General features: G+C 43.7%; 1 protein-coding gene across 1 annotated transcript; it reads left to right on the top strand.

Annotated features, from left to right (window-relative positions):
* The first annotated feature begins 2,384 nt into the window (after positions 1-2,384).
* On the top strand, positions 2,385-4,332 carry LOC147856842 (pentatricopeptide repeat-containing protein At3g53360, mitochondrial-like). The gene has a single exon (XM_087328934.1). The coding sequence runs from the start codon at positions 2,446-2,448 to the stop codon at positions 4,270-4,272; it is 1,827 nt and encodes a 608-aa protein (XP_087185060.1). The 5' UTR covers positions 2,385-2,445; the 3' UTR covers positions 4,273-4,332.
* Positions 4,333-20,568: the final 16,236 nt, after the last annotated feature.

Genomic DNA, 20,568 nt, shown 5'->3' with positions numbered 1-20,568 from the left:
CTATTTGTGGAAAGGGTGTACAATTTCAAGGGAAGGTCTTCATTAACACAGACCGCAATGCAAGAAGGGTAAAAGGATATACCATTTTTGTGTCAACATCAGTGAAAACTAGACATTTGCGAAAAGGCTACAAAAAATGTAAGATTTTTTGCATTGTAGTCATCCCCTCGAAAATCCCACAATAAGGTTGGGGCAAAAAAAACACTCACTCAAAAATTTATCTTCACTTGACAAGTATTGGATCTAGCATGTATGCAAAACCCTTTTGTAATGCACACGGTCGTACAAAGATGTACCATTTTTGTGTTAGTGGAAACTAGAAATGGTAGAAAGGTTACAAGAATGTACAATCTTGGCATTATGTTCACTCACTTGAAAATGTCATTGGATAAGCTAATTAAACTAGAATTTGACTAAAAACCCTCCTACAAAAGGCATCTACATATCCATATATCGAACAATTTTGTAAACTCTCGACAATATGTTGTACTCCAGTGGTAGATTGATGTTTATGTAGGACACGTTAAAGTATTTAGGCCCAAATATATATATGAAGAACTTGAGGGCGTCGAGGGTGTTGGTCGTTTGTAGAGAGAGAGAGAGAGAGAGAGAGAGAGAGAGAGAGAGAGAGAGAGAGAGAGAGAATGTTTCCATGTAGGTACTATTGTAAATAGTGAAGCCACCATCTCCACTTGTTGTGGACTGAACTTTTGTTGTCTCATTACGACTTTGGGTGTTGTGTCACTCCTTGATAATTGCCATTGTTTGCCTTTTTAGTAATCATGATGTGTGTTCTTTAGGTCTTTGGTCAAACATAAAACTACCCTAACGAAAGTTCTTATTGTGCACCCACAAGAATTGTGTTCCCTTGAAAGGGTTACATGGAGTGTTGTTTTGCACTTCCAAGCATCACTACAAAGTGCTAAGGGATTTGCTTCCTCACCATGGGTAAATAATGGGATTTGGAAGCAATACTCCCTAAAGGCACATGCCACATCATGCTTCAACTCATATAGCACTTATCTCTTAACTCCAGGCCATTGTAGATGATTAGAAGACTTCATGAGATTAAAGTTAAGAAAAACGTAATCACCACACACTAATTAGGAATATAATTTCTCCATGAAATAGAGTACTAGAGAAGAAAATCGTTTTCCATTAACTATTGTAGAAGGGATATATGGTAGAATTTGGTTCATAAGTAGGAGGCAACGGAGATAGAATGAGAACCACAACCCAAAGGCCCCTTTTTACCTTTTATACAAGAAGATACAAAGAGAATTTAACAACAATCTTGGAGGACAGGCAAATGTTATTGTTTAAATAGTCTAAGTGGATATAGTCAAATCTTGATGCAATAAACATGCATTTGTCAAATTCCCCCATTGAACATCAAATCGCTGGAATTTTCTCTCATGCTTGTTGCTGGCCATGCACATTGAGCAAAAAGCATGGGGTCATTTATGACTTCAAATGACCATTTTAAAGGAAATTCCCACTAAATGTAAATCTACGTTGTAAAACACAATTCACAATGCATGCATGACACATCCTTATTTGAACGTTCACATCAATCACATAAAGTAGAACCACATCCTAAAAGAGTTTAATGTTTAAAAATCCATTGTATCACTATAACACATGGTTAATCTTTTTCTCATCTTTTTATAAGTAAAGTTACCAAAAGTTTCACAAACTTGGATCTTTACCGATGTTAAGGTTTTAAAGTGCGCATACCAATAAAGTTATTCTTGATCGTTATAAGTAATAATTGAATCTCCTCTTGAATAACTTTTTGTGTTCTTCTATATCTTTCTCTTCAAGCAATATAAGACGACAAATTTGAATCTTCGTAGGACATCCATCAAGTTTGTTATCGTAATTCAAACTACACAGAACAGAGAAATCATAATAAAAAAATGTGAAACGCTCTGGGAATTGAAACTACAGTCAGAGAAGCATGACCACCTCCAATGTTTGTCATCACACGAGCTTATGTTTTGATAGAGGACACAAAGGTGATCGACTAGGGACAAGACCATGAGGTTCTGTGCATCACACACACTATGACAGGATGAGAGGTGGTGACGATGCAAAGCGCTTGCCCCTCTTATGTAGAAAAGCCACATGATTGATCGAGTTTGCGATGATAGAATTGATCTCGCGCATTTCTCTTGTATTCCATTTGAAAAGGGACATTAGGAACACGTGTGGCCAACTTGGCTTTTGCCGGGTGTTTTTTAAGAACATTTTTGAGTGTCCATAACATGTCCAGTGAAGTCGAGAAATTTATGAAGTGTTGTTTATTGGAGGTTTAGTTGTAGGAGAGAGGGGTATTATTGTAAATATCCAAAACTGAAGTTAGGAATTAAACCCCCCCTTCTGCCCGAACTCAGAAAAGAACCCTAACCCTAACCCTAACCTAACAATGAGGAGAAGTCTCGAATGCTCAAGCGATGGAGCTTTAGCCATGACTGCTCGGATTTGGACGCACAGAAGGCTTCTTTCGCCTCTGCTCTCCGTGACATCGCCAGCAGAAAAGATCTTTGCCATGGCCATCTCCTCCACTCTTGCATTCTGCAGAGCCAGCTATGGCAAGAAGGCTTCTTGTCCAACCTTCTCTTACAAATGTACGGTAAGTGTGAATCCCTCTCTGATTCTCTCTGTTTGTTCTCCCACATGCGACATAGAGATAAATTTGGTTGGAATTTCATGATAAGAGCACTGGACGAAGATGGCCATAGCTACGAATCCATCAGGACCTTCAATCATATGCTTAGAGAAGGATGCCTTCCTGATAAACACATTCTCACAAGCGTTATTTCCGCATGTGCTAGTGATAAAGATGTCGTTCATGGTATGCAAATTCATGCAATCGCCGCATCTTTTGGTGCCGATCGTGACCCTGCTGTAGGGGCCAATCTTGTAAATATGTATGGAAAATGTGGTAGAATCGTTGATTCGTCTCGTGTTTTCTATGCCTTATGTGAACGAACCCTTATTGCATGGACCGTCCTTATCGCTGCTCACGCCGAATTTGGAAATTGCAAAGATGTGATTGATCTGCTCGATGAAATGAGGGAAGATGGCATCGCTTTGGATAAGATTACTTTCCTTAGTGTTGTTTCCTCTTGTGCAAACCGTGCAGTTTTTAGTGATGGCCAGATAATACATAAAATTGCTCTAGAGAGTGGGTTTGGACCTGATCAGATGGTTTCTAATGCTTTTATTGACATGTATGGAAAATGCAGCAGTATAAAAGATGCATTTGAAGTATTCATGAGTTTGTCCAATCCTGATCTTGTATCATGGAGTGCAATTATCGGTGCTTTTGCTCGATGTGGACATGCCAGGGAGGCGTTAAAACAATTCCTGCAAATGTATGAGGAAGGGTTTCTCCCAAATAGGGTCACTTTCATCAATGTTCTTTCAGCATTTACCATGCAAGAATTTCTATATGAAGGCAAGAAACTTCATGTTGCAATTTTGTGTCAAGGTTTTGATGCTGATATCTCAATTGAAACTTGTGTGCTAAACATGTACAAACATTGTGGGAGCCCACGGGAGGCATTAGTTATTTATAAGGAGTTAAATGTGAAAGATGAGGTTGCTAACATTAGCATTTTTTCAATATGTGCTAGCTATGGCTTCTTAAAAGATGGTAGAGAAGTTCATTCTTTCCTGGCAAAGAATGGCACGGATATCGAAAAGAATATCTCCATTGCTCTATTAAATATGTATGGAAAATGTGGGTGCTTAGAAGAAGCTGAAAGGATGTTTGAATTAATGCAAAAATCTGATTCAATTATGTGGAATGTTATGGCTGCCACGTATGCTCAAAACGGGCAAGGCATTGAGGTGGTGAATCTGTTTCAGGAAATGCTGAACAAAGAAGTGAAGCCAGACAAGGCTACGTATAGCACTTGTCTCACAGCATGTAGTCATACTGGTATGGTGAGTGAAGCATTATCTTGTTTTCTATATATCGATGAAGATATTGAGACTAAGCCTGTAGAAGATCAATATAATTGTATGGTTGATTTAATTGCGAGGATCGGACGTCTTGATGTGGCATGTGAACTTGTTGACCTGATGCCACGTAAGCCTACTGCAATCACATGGCTTACCTTACTTAGCATATGTAGAGCGCAAGCATGTGTTAAACTAGCACAATACTCAGCCAAACATATTATGGAATTAGCACCTGAAGAACCTGGAACATATGTCATGTTGGCAAATATTTACTGCCATGATAACGAACTTGATGAATGATGTACATTGGCTCATCAATAGCTCACATTTTGGAGTGTTCTAGTTTTCATTCAATTCTCTCTTAGTTGCCTCATATATTTTATCATATGTATATTAGCATTTTGATTGGAGTAGGCTACTCGTGTTTCTTCACATCTTTTGATGCATGTATAATGATTGGTTTTTGTTTGTTGGATGGATACTTACCATGTATAGAATCTTTTTGGGATTTGGAACTGTACCTTTTCTGACTTTATGTACTTGGAGGTAAGGTGTGATACGTATTTGAAAAATCACCGCGAAAGGTTTAAGAATTATGAAACTATATTCTATACATCCCTAAGTGTATGCTTTCTTATCTATAGAATGTCAATAAGTAGGATCATGCAATGTTTTAATTTTAATTTGAATTGCATAGTTTGTATGATTAAATCAATGTTTTTAATACTGATAGCATTTCAGATCGTGGAACTCAAAACCACCTAAGTCCAAATAAGGCTCCTAGGTCTGAAAACATCCGAGAGAGCCTATGCCCAAAAAAGTATACTAGCTCCAAATTACAATCACTGCCTAGGTTTAAATACAGCTTCTAGGTTTGAAAAACTCCAAGGACCGTGGAGCCAAATGTGGAAAGTCTAGATCTGATATAGGGAAATTAGAAAAGTGCACACATCACAGGAAGCATCCTAAGCCAGAAAAGGAATAGATCTTAGGTTTGAATAGGAATTTTGCATCGAAAAAAGTTTCCAGATCCATAATAGGAACCTAGGTTTGGTTTATGAGCCAATATATGATAGTGATAAAAAGGAAAAAGACCGAGAGAGAATTAAGTTCTCCAAACTTATCTTGGTCAATTCTTTCTTCCTAGATGAAGATTGTGGAAAATTTGTCATGACGTGATTAAGCTTTAGTTTGATGTTGTGTACATATAAGTGTGTACATGTGAAATTTGAGTGGGGCCACTAGGGTTGAGGATTTCTCTTTTGAAGTTTGCCGAATATGTTCATTTGAGATGACTTGTATGCGTGGGTCCAATAATGTCCCAATCAATTTGTAAAGGAGCACTTGGAGCTTCTTTTAAAGAATGTTGGTGCAGAGAAGTGAATTATGAAATTTTGTACAATTGAAATTCAGCTTCGAGTAGAGTAGCATGACCTGTTGATTCTGATTATCTGGACGACAGAAGATCCATGATCGATGATCCTTTCAAGTTTAGTGGAAGATTGATTTAATGAGAGTCTGTAGTTTTGCAACCACCAAAGAAGAATTTGTTTTGAAATACTAAAGAATAAAACATTTTACAAGCTATCCCCTCAAGGAAAGAATTTCTTCATTTATCTCGATATGGATGGGCGAAATCGACGACCTTTATTTCTTGAGGGATATTGTGATGAGATGAGATATGCTCCCAGATTGATATACAAGTTGAGGAATTAGGTCTAATAACAATAATTCAATAATCAATGTGACATAGTCTGGAATAATTGGATAGGACGTGATATTAAGAGGAGTAATCATCAAACATATGCATTTGGGAGAGGTTTCTTAGGATGAGGATGTTTTCCTGGGCAATGATCATCGTGGAAAGAGAAACATGAGGGGAAGCGGATTGGGGAGTACTCCAATTTGTGGCGAGTCTTCTAGTCAAGTGAGACAATGGGCGGGATGTCCTTCTCTTCGATCTCCACAATGTGCTTCCAATAATTGTCGAAGTGCAGATTGAAATTGAGATAGTGGAAATTTTTGAGCAGGGCGATCTATCGGAAGGCATACTATAATAACAAGCATAATGATTCTTGCATGCCAAATCTTACATACTCAGTCTTACATACTCAGTCTTACATACTCAGTCTTACATACTAAGTCTTACATACCGAGTCTTACATACTCAGTCTTACGTACCACTCTTTATACAAAAGTTTAAAGTCTAAAGTTTGTCTAGGATATACTTAAGGCTCAAACTCGACTCGATGTTCATGACATTATCCTCCCCTTAAGCGCCGACTTCAAGAAGGTGCGGGTTTGTGAGGATATCGGATATGAAAATCATGAACCACATTTGGGGCATTGAGTAAATTTCTTGTAGGCTCCATGTGGCCTCAGTAATGGGATACCCTTTCCACAAGACCAGATACTGGAGATTTCGTCGGCTCTTGTGTGAGTCTAGAATGGTCTCGACTTCATACTCATCCCTGGTTGCCAATGTCACAGGGGGTGGCGGCTCGATGCTTCTTCATGGAATTGAGGATGGATAGTAGAGCTCAAGAAGAGATGCATGGAAGACATTGTGAATTCGGTAGTGTGATGGAAGAGCAAGATGGAAAGCTATAGGGTGGACTTTGTCAACAATTTGGAACGCACCCAATTTTTTGTAATCAAGTTTGTTACATGGACGAGTTGTCAGAATATGCCGACGTAATAGCCAGACCATGTCGCCGACTTTAAAACTAGGTGCATCCTGCCGATGTCGATCAACCTTCTCTTTGTGTCATTGCTGAGCAATGGAGAGTTCGAGGGATAGGTCATGGTGCACTTCTCTCATCAAATGAGCTTGTCCTTCAGTAGATGGATTCACAGAACTAGTAGGGATAGCTATGTTAAAGCGTGGGTGGAACCCATAGATTGCGAACAAGGGTGTTACGCTAGTTTATGTGTGGAGAGTATTGTTGTAGGCAAACTCGGCCATTAGAAGAAATTTGATCCAATAATCTTGTTGATAACTTATCATACAACATAGATATTGCGCTAGAATCTGATTCACTTGTTCCGTTTGTCCATCTGTCTTAAGGTGGAAGGCTGTCGAAAATTTGGTAGAAGTTCCAAGTGTCTAGAAGAGGCGTTTCCAGAAATGAGACATAAATTGGGGATTGCGATAAGAGATATTGTTGTAGGCAAACTCGGCCATTAGAAGAAATTTGATCCAATAATCTTGTTGATAACTTATCATACAACAGAGATATTGCGCTAGAATCTGATTCACTTGTTCCGTTTGTCCATCTGTCTTAAGGTGGAAGGCTGTCGAAAATTTGGTAGAAGTTCCAAGTGTCTGGAAGAGGCGTTTCCAGAAATGAGACATAAATTGGGGACTGCAATCAGAGATAATGTCATCCGGTAAACCGTGAAGGCACACAATTTTTGTTAATAATAGATCTGTTGTTTCCATCCCTGAAATTGCCTTAGAACATGGAATAAAGTGTGCCATCTTTGTGAATTTGTCAACCACCACCAATATTGAATTGAATCTATCAATGTCTGGAAGGTCAGTGATAAAGTCCGTCGAGATGGTGGCCCATGGCCTATTTGGATTTGGCAAAGGTTGAAGTAGACCATAGGGGTGATGATGTACTACTTTGGCGCGGGCACATGTATCACATTTTTCACGAATTCGGCCAGGAAGGTCGACCATCGCGCTTCCCTTCGGTTCAAAATGCGAGTAGTGGTGAAGTAGACAAGGTTCTTGTGATTGGTCACTACCTAGATACGGTGTTGGGCGCTCGCCAAGTAAGGACACCATTCTTCAAAGGGGGCAATAATGGGAAAGAGTTCTTTGTCATAAATTGGGTAGTTGATCTTGGGGGGTGTGAACTTCCTAGAAGAAAAGGCAATAGGATGAAGAATCCCGTATTTATCTGATTGAGAGGGAATGGCACCGATGGCGAAGTTAGAGGCATCAGTTTCGACTATAAATAGTTTGGTCAGATCTAGATAAATAAGTACCAAAGCCGAGGTAAAAGCTTTCTTTAGTGTCTCGAATGCCAATTGGGTTGTTGGAGTCCAGCAAAAAGGGGAATCCTTCCGAGTGAGTGCTATAAGTGGTTGCGCTAGTGTAAAGAATCCTTGGATGAATCGACGATAGAAGTTGGCAAACCCCAAAAATGATTGTACATCCTTGACCTTGGTGGGGACTTCCCACTCTTGAACCGTTGCGACTTTCTTCTTGTCCATAGTGAGATCATCAGATGAAATGATGTATCCGAGGAATTCAACTGAGATTTGATCAAATTCACACTTCTCGGGTTTCGCATAAAGTCCATGTTCTCGATGTTTGAACAAGATAAGTCGGACGTGCTTGGTGTGCTCTATGTAGTCCTGTGAGAAGATAAGTATGTCGTCGAGATAGATGAGCACAAATTGGTCTAGATATTCTCGGAAGATGTCATTCATCATATGTTGAGAAACAGTAGGAGCATTTGTGAGACCAAATGGCATTACCATGTATTCAAAATGCCCGTTCCTGGTTCGAAATGTCATTTTCCACTCATCTCTAGGCTTGATACGTACCAAGTTGTAGGCGCCTCTAAGATCAATTTTGGAGAATATACGCCCAACCCGAAGTCGGTCGAGGAGTTTGGGGATTAGAGGTAGTGGATAGTGGTTTCGAACAGTGACTCGATTGAACCCGCGATAGTCGATACATAAGTGTAGAGTTCCATCTTTCTGTTTGACAAATAGAATAGGAGAGCCAGTTGGAGATTTTGAGTGGCGAATGAATCCCTTTGTGAGATTCTCTTCAATGTATATTTTGAGGGCCTTGAGTTCAGGTTCAAATAACCCATAGATAGGGCCAAAAGGAGGACAAGCACCATCTTTCAAGTCAATTGGACAATCGTATGGGCGATGTTCAGGTAGATGATCAACATTTTTCTTCTCAAATACATCAAAGAAATCATTGTATTTTGATGGAAAAGAGCTACTACATAGGGTAGTGTCTTGAGTGGACATGACCGCCATGTCCTTCGAATTAGAAATGGATGCAATTAACACCGTATTACTTACCCGAGCAAGAGTGGAATTTGTTTCGGAGGCCGATACAGTTGGAACTATCGATGTTGTTTCTATTGGAGCAATCATTGACAGGATTCTTGTTGAAGAGGAAATGGGAGCGACCGCTAACGTGGTCCTAACCAGAGTAGAAATGGGAGTTGCCCTCAAAACATGAGTGAGAGCAACCGTTGACGCGGTGGTCCTCACCAGAGCGGAGACTGGAATCGGAGCAACCATTGATGTGGTCCTCACTGGAGCAGAAATGGGAGTTGTCCCCGAAACATGAGTGGGAGCAACCGTTGACATGGTCCTCACCGGAGTAGGCAGCCAAACAAATGGCAGAGCATTGGCTCAAAGAAGAGTGGAAGTAATTCCTCGTGTGCAAGAATTCGAGGTGAAGTTGATGGAGCGAGATCGCCAATCCACTTTTGCATTGTGAGTCTTGAGCCATGATAACCCCAAGATGATTTCTTCCTGGTGGGCTCCTATGTGGAGACTCAAGGGAATTGTTGTATTTGTGATTGCACCAGAAGAGAGCGTTCGACCGTCGATCACTTCAACTGGAATCGAGACAGTTATTTTGTTTCTTGGAATGTTGTGTGTCCATGCAAACATGATGTCAATAAAGCACGACGTAGCCCCAAAATCCAACAAAGCTTTTGACTTCAGAGTGGTAGAGCCAAAATGAAGAGTGACCGGAAGTGTGAAGCTTGTTGTCGAGGAAGTCGGTTGATTGGGCCCTTGACACAATTGTCGACTCTTGTGGTCCAGATGCACAACCCCTACTGCAACGGGACATTGGAGTTTTCCTATTGGCAGAAAATGTTAACCCCATCCACACGATGTGGTGTACGACGGGATCCCCTTTTTGGACAAGAACGGATAAAATGGTCAGGGCCGCCACAATAGAGACATAAATTGTTGGCCCGTCAATTTTATCGTTGCACGTTAGTCAATGGTTGATAGTGAATTCTATCGATCTCCATTGGGGTAGCTAGAATCTATGGCGGGAGTTGACGATGAAGATGAAGCGGCTAGCCAAGGTGGATGGATCCGGTGAGGACATACCTCTTGCCGGAACTCAAAGAGATGGTTATTGCAATGCACAACTTGGGAAATAACCTCATTCAAAGATGTGGGTTTAGGAAAGTTAAGCAAAAGATTTTTTATCTCACCTCGTAATCTGTTGGGAAATCGGTCCCTCTGGATGGGATCCAATGATGAATGAAGAGGACCCGGTGAGAACCGGAAGAGATCCGGTAACCAGATGAGATGTAGTGAGAACCGGAAGAGAGCCGATGAGAACCGGTAGAGAAGACATACTTGTAGATATGTTTTTTTGAGTAAGCCTATTGAGGCTATATTTGTAAATAACCCTAAGTTCATATAAGTATAAATATGACTTAGGGCAATCGCTATAGCATGGTGAGAGTGTTGTTGTTTATATTGTTGTAACTGTTGTATAGAGAGCGATAGAGAGGGAGAGAGTGTGAGATACAGAGAGATACTCTGTTGTAACTGCCAGTTGGCGAAGATACAGAGCTCGAGGTCGTTGCCTTTGAAGCTCTGATTGTACCTTTCTCCTATAGTGATAGTTGCAGTCCGTGGGCTCTCGTGGTTTTTTCCCTATTTGGGTTTTTTCCACGTAAACATCCTGTGTATTTCCTTTGTGTACTCTCCACTTCCCATTTTTGTGTTTCATTATAGCCGAGCAATATTCCGCGTCTATTCTCTTCAATATGGTATTAGAGCCAATAACATAGAAAATGGAAGAATCATTCGGCGGCATGTTCAAGCTCACTGGCTCCAACTACTCAGTGTGGAAGTCGAAGATGAGGGATATGTTGGTGGTCAAAGATCTTTGGTTGCTGGTTTAGTTCGGGGACAAGAGAATGGATAAGATTGACGCCACAATGTCGGAGGTGATGCAAATGAAGACGACGACATACATCCGGTGCTTCATCGACATGAGCCTGTACAACAACTTCAATGAAGATCTGAGAAAGGCTCATGAACTTTGGGAGAAGATCGACATCATGTTCCAGAACAAGAGTGCTGTTAACATACCAGATTACGGGGTTCTTGTGGCGAGTCAATCGGCACAATTTTTGTACTCTCTTCATATAGTGATTTTGTTTGGAATCTGTGGGCTCCCGTGGTTTTTTCCCTTTCCGGGTTTTTCCATGATAATATCTTGTCTCGTTTTCTATGCCTTGTTTGTTCTTCTATAGTTTGGTTATTGTGGTTGACCTCATATATAACAAACATGTATTTGAATGATGGACAAATATCTTGGCGGGATGTTCAACCTAACCGGCTACAACTACTCAGTCTGGGAGTCGAAGATGAGAGATATGCTCGTTTGCAAAGATTTATGATTGGCAGTGCAGTATGGTGATGAGAAACCAAACAAGATCGATGCATCAACGTGGGAAGTCATGCATCTGAAGACAACGACATACATAAGGTGTTTTTATAGACATGAATCTATACAACTTTAATGAAGAGACAAAAGTCGATGTCCTATAGAAGAAGATCGGGTTCATGTTCAAGAACAATAACACCATTACCAAAGTCTTTGTTCTCAGGAAGATCATAAGACTAAGATATCAGGATGGCTCAAGCATGGTTGAGCACCTAAACGCTTTCCAAGGACTGATCAATTAGACTACCTCTCTAGAAGTACCTCTAACCGACGAGGTACTAGCATTGTTGTTGTTGGGATCCCTTCCAGAAAATTGGGAGACGCTCGTGGTAACCTTGGGTAATGTGGGACCGCAGGGGAAGCAACTATCCTCGGAGATGGTGAAGTCGAGCTTGATGAATGAAGAAGCTCGCTGGAAGGATAGAGAGTCCATCTCTGACCCTAAGGCCCTAATTACAAAAGGTAACTCCAACAAAGGAAGGGGCAAGCAGAGAAGTCCGCAGAACAGGGACAAGTCTAGGCCAAGGTTGAAGTCGAAGGGAAAGCTCACGTGCTTTTATTAGGGGAAGTTGAGACACTTCCAGGAGAACTATCAACATTATCGGAAGGACAAAGGGGGAGCTCATGGTATTGAACCGAAAAAGATTTTGGACAACAAGTCCACCTCAGCCGTCACCACAAGCGAGGAGGAGCTATTGTTCATTAGTGAACAGAATGAAGTTAACTAGCCAACGATGAATTGACATGGGTGATCAATTCCGGCGCGTCGTTTCACCTAACCTCCAGTAGAGAGAGCTTCTCATCTTACATAGTCAGCGATTATGGCTATGAAAAGATGGGAAATGACAATGCATGTAGGATTGTGGGAATCGACAATTTATGTTTGCTGACATTGACAAGCTACAAAATGATGCTGAAGGAAGTGCACCATGTTCCGGATATCAGATTGAATCTGATATCAACTGGATGGTTGGATGATGAAGGTTACATTAGTAACTTCCGAAACGGGACATGGAAATTCTGCAAGCGGAACCTGATTGTGGCTCGAGCCAAGACGCAGAACACATTGTATGTATTGTATGCACGACTGAGTCAGAACGAGGTAAATATAGTGATAGACACAAATGACAAGTTGTGGCACAAGAGGTTGTGCCATATGAGCCAGAAGGGGATGCAAATGCTGGTTGAGAAAGATCTCCTACCGGAGATGAACAAAGTGCATCTGGACAAATGTGTTGACTACCTGGCCTGAAAACAAAATAGGGTTGCCTTTCGGCCAAGGCTTCCAATGCAGAGGAAAATTGTTTTCGAACTTGTTCACACCGATGTATGCTATGTGGATGCGAGGTCTCATTCCGGTGAACAATACTTCATAACCTTCATTGATGATCATAATCGTAAGTTGTGGGCTTAAAAATACATGATAGGTTTACGAGTGGAGATCATTAGAAATTCAAATAAGTTTGGACATGTTGATAAGTTAATGTAGGCATAATAAAGTTCAACAATGGCTCAATATGTCACTAATGTGCGACATGGGAAACACTAAGTTAAAGAGTTATATTAATTTGTTAAGTTTCACAAAAATATGAGGTGTACTTGTAACCTGTAGAGAACTCGACGTTCCTTATGACCGACGCTCGGCCACAGCCGAGATTCTTTTCATACACAGAAAAACAGGTAATGAAATGCGACACAAAGGAGAGAAATGGTACACAGGAGGTTTACGTGGAAAACCCCAAAATAGGGGAAAAACCACGGCAGCCCACAGGCTGCAAACTGTCACTATGTAGGAATATACAACAGTGAGTTCACTGAGGCAACGACCTCGTGCTCTCAGATCTTCGCCACAGGCGGCGGTTACAACAGAGGCAACGACCTCGTCTCTCTCTCTCTCTCTCTCTCTGTACAGTTACGCGCTCTATCTTCTTCTTGCACCAACAAGGAAGAATAACAACAACAAAAAAACGACACCAACACTAAAAGTTTGCCCTAAGTCATATTTATACTAATATGACTTTTCGGCTATTTACAAATGTAGCCTCGATGGGCTCTCAGAAACATATTTACAAATATGTCTCTTCCTCCGGTTCATACCGGGTCTACACCATCCGACTCTCCGCAGTCGGGTACTCCCCATCCGGTTCATACCGGGTCTACACCATCCGGCTCTCCGCAGTCGGGCCGGGCCTACACCATCCGGCTCTCCGCAGTCGGGTACTCCCCATCCGGTTCATACCGTTTTGGCCTCGGCCTGTCGGCCTCGGCCGAGTTTGTTCGTTGGCACTGTTCTTCTCCCTTCCCATCCGGAGGGACCTGTCTCCCAACAAACTCCCCCTTCACTCCGGCATGGGGTGTCTTTCCAGCCCGATCCTCTTCCAGCATGCGTCCAGCTTGTCGGGTGTCAGCACTTTGGTCAGCATATCTGACCCGTTCTCGGTCGTGTGGATCTTCGTCAGTGCGAACTCCTGGTCATCTACCCTTTCCCGGATCCAGTGATACCTCCGCTGGATATGCTTCGTCCGGGAATGGTAGGCCGCATTCTTAGCAAGGTGGATGGCACTTTGACTGTCGCAGTAGAGTCGGTATTCCTCTTGCCGGATACCGAGTTCTCCGATGAAGTCCTTCATCCATAATATTTCCTTGCCGGCTTCTACAGTCGCCATGTACTCCGCCTCTGTGGTTGACAATGCAACCGTCTTCTGCAGCCTCGACTGCCATGAAACAGCTCCCCCTGCATATGTCATCACATACCCGGATGTAGACCGGCTGGTATCCACATAAGCCGACATGTCCGAATCGGTGAAACCGTCCAGTTGAGGTTTCCCGGAGCCGAATCGGAGACACATATTTGAAGTGCCCTTCAAATACCGGAGTATCCATTTGACCGCATTCCAATGCTCCTTGCGGGGATTACTCATGAACCGGCTCACCACTCCGACTGCGTATCCAATGTCTGGTCGGGTACAAACCATTGCGTACATCAAGCTCCCGACGGCAGAGGCATATGGAATCTTCATCATATCTGCCTTCTCTCCTTTTGTCTTCGGGCTTTGCTTGCCGGACAACTTGCAATTTGCCGGAAGTGTCGATCCGACCGGTTTTGCATCTGACATGTTGAACCGGTGAAGCACCTTTGTCACATACTTCTCCTGTGACAGCCATAATTGCTTCATTGACCGGTCCCGAATGATGTGCATCCCCAACATCTGTCTTGCCGGACCCAAGTCTTTCATTGAGAAGGTCCGGTTGAGAGCCTTCTTCAGCATCCGTATTTTGCCTTGGTCTCGTCCGACGATCAACATGTCATCCACGTACAGGAGGAGTATCAGGAAGTCCCCTCCTATGAACTTCTTCACAAACACGCAGTGATCGGCCTGCGTCTTATGGTACCCTTGATCGGTCATGAAGGAGTCGAACTTCCGGTACCATTGCCGGGGAGCCTGCTTCAGTCCGTACAGGCTCTTCTTCAACCGGCATACCAGGTGCTCCTTCCCCTTCTCCACAAATCCTTCCGGTTGCTGCATGTAGATTTCCTCTTCGAGGTCGCCGTGAAGGAATGCCGTCTTCACGTCCAGCTGCTCTACCTCGAGATCCATGCTTGCTGCTATACTCAGCACCGTCCGGATGGAGGTCATCTTCACTACCGGGGCAAATATTTCGTCGAAGTCCACGCCCTTCTTCTGCTGGAACCCCTTCACCACGATCCTGGCTTTGTATCTCGGGGGGTTGCTGGCATCTCCCGGTTTCAACTTGAACACCCACTTGTTTCGAAGTGCCCGCTTTCCTTTCGGCAGCTCCACCAATTCGTACGTATGGTTCTCATGCAGGGAATCCATCTCATCCTGCATGGCACTTAACCATTTTCGGCTGTGGGTGTCTTCCTTCGCTTCTTCGAAGCTTTCCGGCTCCCCCTCATCGGTCAGCAGGACATTCTCTGCATCCGGAAATCTCCGGGGCGCCCTTCTCTCTCTGAGAGGATATCTACGTCTTCGGGCTTCGGTAACCGGTTCCTCCATTTGCTCTTCATCCGAATCCGATTCGGGGTCTTGACCGGTTCCGGTCTCAGCTTCCTCTACTTCTTCTTCTGCCGGTTCGGTATCCTCACCGTAACCGGCTGGTTCCTCGAGTGCTAACCGGTCTCTTGCCGGTTGGGTCTGCTCATTGTAGAGTCTATCCTTACCGGTCGACTCGGAGTTCATTATCTTCTTCTCCGACTCCCAGTTGGCGAGCGTCTTGTTCTCCATGAAGATAATATCTCGACTCCGGAATACCTTCTTGTCGACCGGGTCCCACACTCGGTAGCCGAACTCATCGTCACCGTAACCGAGGAATATGCATGGCCGGGTCTTTGGATCTAACTTTCCTCTCCGGTCCTTTGCTACATGCACGTACGCGAGACACCCGAACACTCTCAGATGCCGGTAGGACACTTCCTTACCGGTCCATACTCTCTGTGGCGTGTCTCTGTCCAAGGGTACTGAGGGTGATCTGTTTATCACATATGTCGCCGTCGACAGTGCCTCAGCCCAAAACTTCTTGGGTAGTTTTGCATGCGTTAGCATACTCCGGACCCTCTCCATTATGGTCCGGTTCATCCTCTCGGCCAGTCCGTTTAGTTCCGGCGTCTTCGGCACGGTAAATTCGAGCCGGATTCCCTTCGAGCGGCAGTATTCCTCGAACTGCCCCCCGGTACTCTCCTCCGTTATCTGCTCGAACCGCCTTCAGCTTCCGGCCGGTTTCTCTTTCCACTCTCGCGTGGAGCTCTTTGAAGACTGAAAACACCTGATCCTTCGTCTTCAGCGGTGTGGCCCACAGCTTCCGGCTGTGGTCATCTATGAACGTCACGAAGTACTGCGCTCCGGCATGTGACTTCGTGTCTACTTGACAAACATCCGTATGCACCAACTCCAGTGGTGCATTACGTCTCATCGGTGGCCTTGGTCGGAAGGAGGTCCGGTTCTGCTTACCGGCCAGACAATCAGTGCACTTCTCTAAGTGCACGTTCTTCACTGGAATGAGGTTGTCGTCTCCAAGCCTCTTCATCCCCTTCTCACTCATGTGACATAGCCTCTTGTGCCACAGCTCACCGGCAGTGTCGGAAGCCACGTTCACTTCTTCCGGACATAACCGGGCATTCATCAGGTACAGTGTGTTTACCTTCCGGGCCCGAGCCACAATCAGGCTCCCTTTGCTGAACTTCATGACACCGTTCCGGATGCTACCCGTGTAGCCTTCATCATCTAGCCGACCGGCTGATATCAGGTTCAGACGAACTTCCGGAACGTGTCAGACATCCTTCAACAGCAACTTGCATCCGGTTGGTGTTGTCAGCCACACGTCTCCTATGCCGACAATTCGGCATGTTCCTTCATTCCCCATCCGGACACAGCCGTGATCACCGGTTGAGTAGGATGAGAAGCATTTCCGGTCCGGGGTAAGATGGAACGACGCTCCGGAGTCTACCACCCAGGTCATCTCGTCGCCGGCATGGTTTATCTCACTCTCCTCGGTGATGAGCATCAACTCCTCTTCACTTGCCGCAATTGCCGTCGTTCCCTTCCGGTCCGGCCCCCTCCTGTCTTTACCATTCCGGTCTGTACCGTTCCGGTTCGGGGTTTGCTTCGAATCGGTACCGTCGGTTTCCTTGTCTTTACGGAAATGCCGACAGTTCTTTTGGAAGTGTCCCGGCTTGCCGCAATAGAAGCAAGTAGGCCTCCCCCTTGACTTTGACCGTGTCCCCGACTTCTCCCGGTTCTGGGGACTACGGTTTCTATGTCTTCCGCGTTCCGATTCGGTAAGGAGCGCTTTGGAGCCGGAGCTCGTATCTTTGTCTTTCCGACGAGCCTCCTCATCCAGCAAGCTCGACTTTACTCTTGCTAGGGATAACCGTTTTCCTTCCGGCCCGGCGTTGCCCAAAGTGACAACCAACGTCTCCCAGCTATCCGGGAGGGAACTGAGCAGGAGTAGCGCTAGGACCTCATCGGCAAGAGGTACTTCCAATGACGTTGCCTGGTGAATCAGCCCCTGGAAGGCATTCATATGCTCCGCCATGCTGGAGCCATCTTGGTACCGGAGTCTTACTAGCTTCCGGAATACCGACACCTGATTGACAACATTTTTGTTCTGGAACATTATGCCGATCTTCTCCCAGAGCTCATGAGCCTTGCTCTCTTCATTGAAGTTGTTGTACAGGCTCATGTCGATGAAGCACCGTATGTACGCCGTTGTCTTCATGTGCATCACCTCCCATATCGCGGCGTCGATTTTGTCCGGTCTCTTGTCCCCGAACTGAACCGGCAGCCAGAGGTCTTTAACCACAAGCATGTCCCTCATCTTCGACTTCCACACTGAGTAGTTGGAGCCGGTGAGCTTGAACATGCCGCCAAACGATTTGTCCATTTTCTGTGTCGATTTCGCTCTGATACCACTTGCAGAGAACTCGACATTCCTTATGACCGACGCTCGGCCACAACCGAGATTCTTTTCATACACAGAAAAACAGGTAATGAAACGCGACACAAAGGAGAGAAATGGTACACAGGAGGTTTACGTGGAAAACCCCAAAATAGGGGAAAAACCACGGCAGCCCACAGGCTGCAAACTGTCACTATGTAGGAATATACAACAGTGAGTTCACTGAGGCAACGACCTCGTGCTCTCAGATCTTCGCCACAGGCGGCGGTTACAACAGAGGCAACGACCTCGTCTCTCTCTCTCTCTCTCTCTCTCTCTCTCTGTACAGTTACGCGCTCTATCTTCTTCTTGCACCAACAAGGAAGAATAACAACAACAAAAAAACGACACCAACACTAAAAGTTTGCCCTAAGTCATATTTATACTAATATGACTTTTCGGCTATTTACAAATGTAGCCTCGATGGGCTCTCAGAAACATATTTACAAATATGTCTCTTCCTCCGGTTCATACCGGGCCTACACCATCCGACTCTCCGCAGTCGGGTACTCCCCATCCGGTTCATACCGGGTCTACACCATCCGGCTCTCTCCGCAGTCGGGTACTCCCCATCCGGTTCATACCGGGTCTACACCATCCGGCTCTCCGCAGTCGGGCCGGGCCTACACCATCCGGCTCTCCGCAGTTGGGTACTCCCCATCCGGTTCATACCGTTTCGGCCTTGGCCTGTCGGCCTCGGCCGAGTTTGTTCGTCGGCACTGTTCTTCTCCCTTCCCATCCGAAGGAACCTGTCTCCCAACATAACCATACTAATAAAATGAGTTATAATTTATACTTTGACCCATACTCGCATGTATATAATTGTGGACAATGTAGGATCGTGCACTTTAGGATAATGTGATTGGAATAACTAACTTATTAAGGTATTTAATACTTGTATTTAAAGTTGATCTAATCTATTCCTCAGTTTGTTCGTATGGGATCAAACCATATGTATATAATTGTGGACAATGTAAGACAGTGAACTTTAGGATAATGTGGTGGAAATAACAAACTTATTAAGGCTTTCAAACTTGTATTTAAAATTGATCTAATCTATTTCTTAGGTGATTCACACGGGATCAAGCTCCGAACAATAACGCTAGTGGAAATACAAGTGTATAAAAACATGCGGATAACGCTAGTGGAACCATTATCAACACACTACACAATCTAAGCAGCAATGGAAGAGAAACATAATAGTTTTAACAATAGAAGACAAAGATCCATAATAACAACATGGACAGTCATAGCAACAATTCTACGACCATGTTATGTTAAGGTAAAGTTTGACCAAAATCAGCCTCAATTTAAACTAATTCATGTTTCTCCATAAATTTGGTAGTCAGCAATGTATGCGGTGAAACCAATGTCATAAGTCTACTAACCAAGTATATAAAAATAAAATTGAAACATATAGAAGATTATAAAGAATAGAATCCACCAAGTAAAATCCAAAATTTGTATTAATAATGTGAATTCCAAACAATACATTTCACGTTTTAAAAAGAGTCTATTACATAGCAAGCAAATCGTCAATGTCATTTTCTTCGTCATCCTGTATAGAACTCTCTTCGGCTATACGTGCATTGGCTTCCCCTGTTAGCCAAGCCAACGAAATATCTTCTATAAGCTCATAATCAAGCTCCCCCGGTTCCCCGGCTAACGAAGGAATAGGCTCTCGCGAAGCAGGTTGAAACCTTTCGGTATCAGCGAGGTTCTTTGCACCGACCTCCTCGTCCTGGTCTGGGCACTCCCACAAAGCCTTAATCTTCATGTTTATAAATATAACTTGCTCCTCGTCCTTCTCTAATGCAACTGTGTTTCTAAAGAGCTTCAATGCACATGCAGACGTTGTCCTTGTGAAGAAAGTAACAAGAAGAATTAGTTCTCAAACAAAAAGGATTCAGTATTGGTTATCTCAACATCGTTAACCTAGTTTGAGGAATACCTGTGCTAGAGAAGAGGTCTAATATCCAATCTCCTTCTACAGAAAACATCTCGATCAAGCGCTGTCGTGAAAATCCGTCACTATGTGCGGATCGTGAGACGGAACTGCCGGGGTTCTGGACTAGAAGGATTTAGAGCAACATGTACAACACAAGCAAGTTTTAAGCATAAGACAAGTGGGAGAGACAAATCATTAGTTTATTGCAAAAGAAAATCGATTCTTTATAATTTCAGAATCGTGTTACAATGGGTTGGGTATGGAAATGAGAGATTAATTTTTCAAAGAAAGGAGCCAACAACCATGCAAGGAGTGGTCCGATATGAATACGAGAGATAATTTTTGACCCGAAAGATCGAGTAAACAAAGCTAGGAGTTTGATATCAATATGTGAGATAATTTATTTCTCGAATCCGAGAGGGAAGAAGAAAAAAGGAAAAAAAAAAAACTAGGAGGGAAAAAATGGGACATATATTAAGCTCCTTGTTGATCCTCCTCCCCAATGTTACTTTGCATGCCCACTTTTAGTTGGATGGCCTCTATTTTTAGTTGCATGGCCTCTGCTTTTAGTTGCATGCTTCCATTTTTAGATGCATGCCTTTTACTTTTAGTTGCATGGCCTTGGCTTTTGGTTGCATGCGATTGTCCGTATAATTCGGCCAAATGACACAATCATCCATAAAGTTTAGCCTGTGCGCAATCCGTATGTGCGTCGCAACCAAAC

This window comes from Azolla caroliniana, unplaced genomic scaffold (genome assembly GCF_043228905.1).
Source record: "Azolla caroliniana isolate FFs.n. ecotype wild unplaced genomic scaffold, voAzoCaro1.0.p SCAF_12, whole genome shotgun sequence".
Lineage (NCBI taxonomy): Eukaryota > Viridiplantae > Streptophyta > Polypodiopsida > Salviniales > Salviniaceae > Azolla > Azolla caroliniana.
The sequence above is the reverse complement of the archived record's forward strand: the minus strand, read 5'-3'. Positions and strand labels throughout refer to the sequence as shown.

Coding starts and splice junctions, on each gene's coding strand:
- LOC147856842 (XM_087328934.1), top strand. CDS start 2,446: ATGCTCAAGCGATGGAGCTTTAGCCATGACTGCTCGGATTTGGACGCA.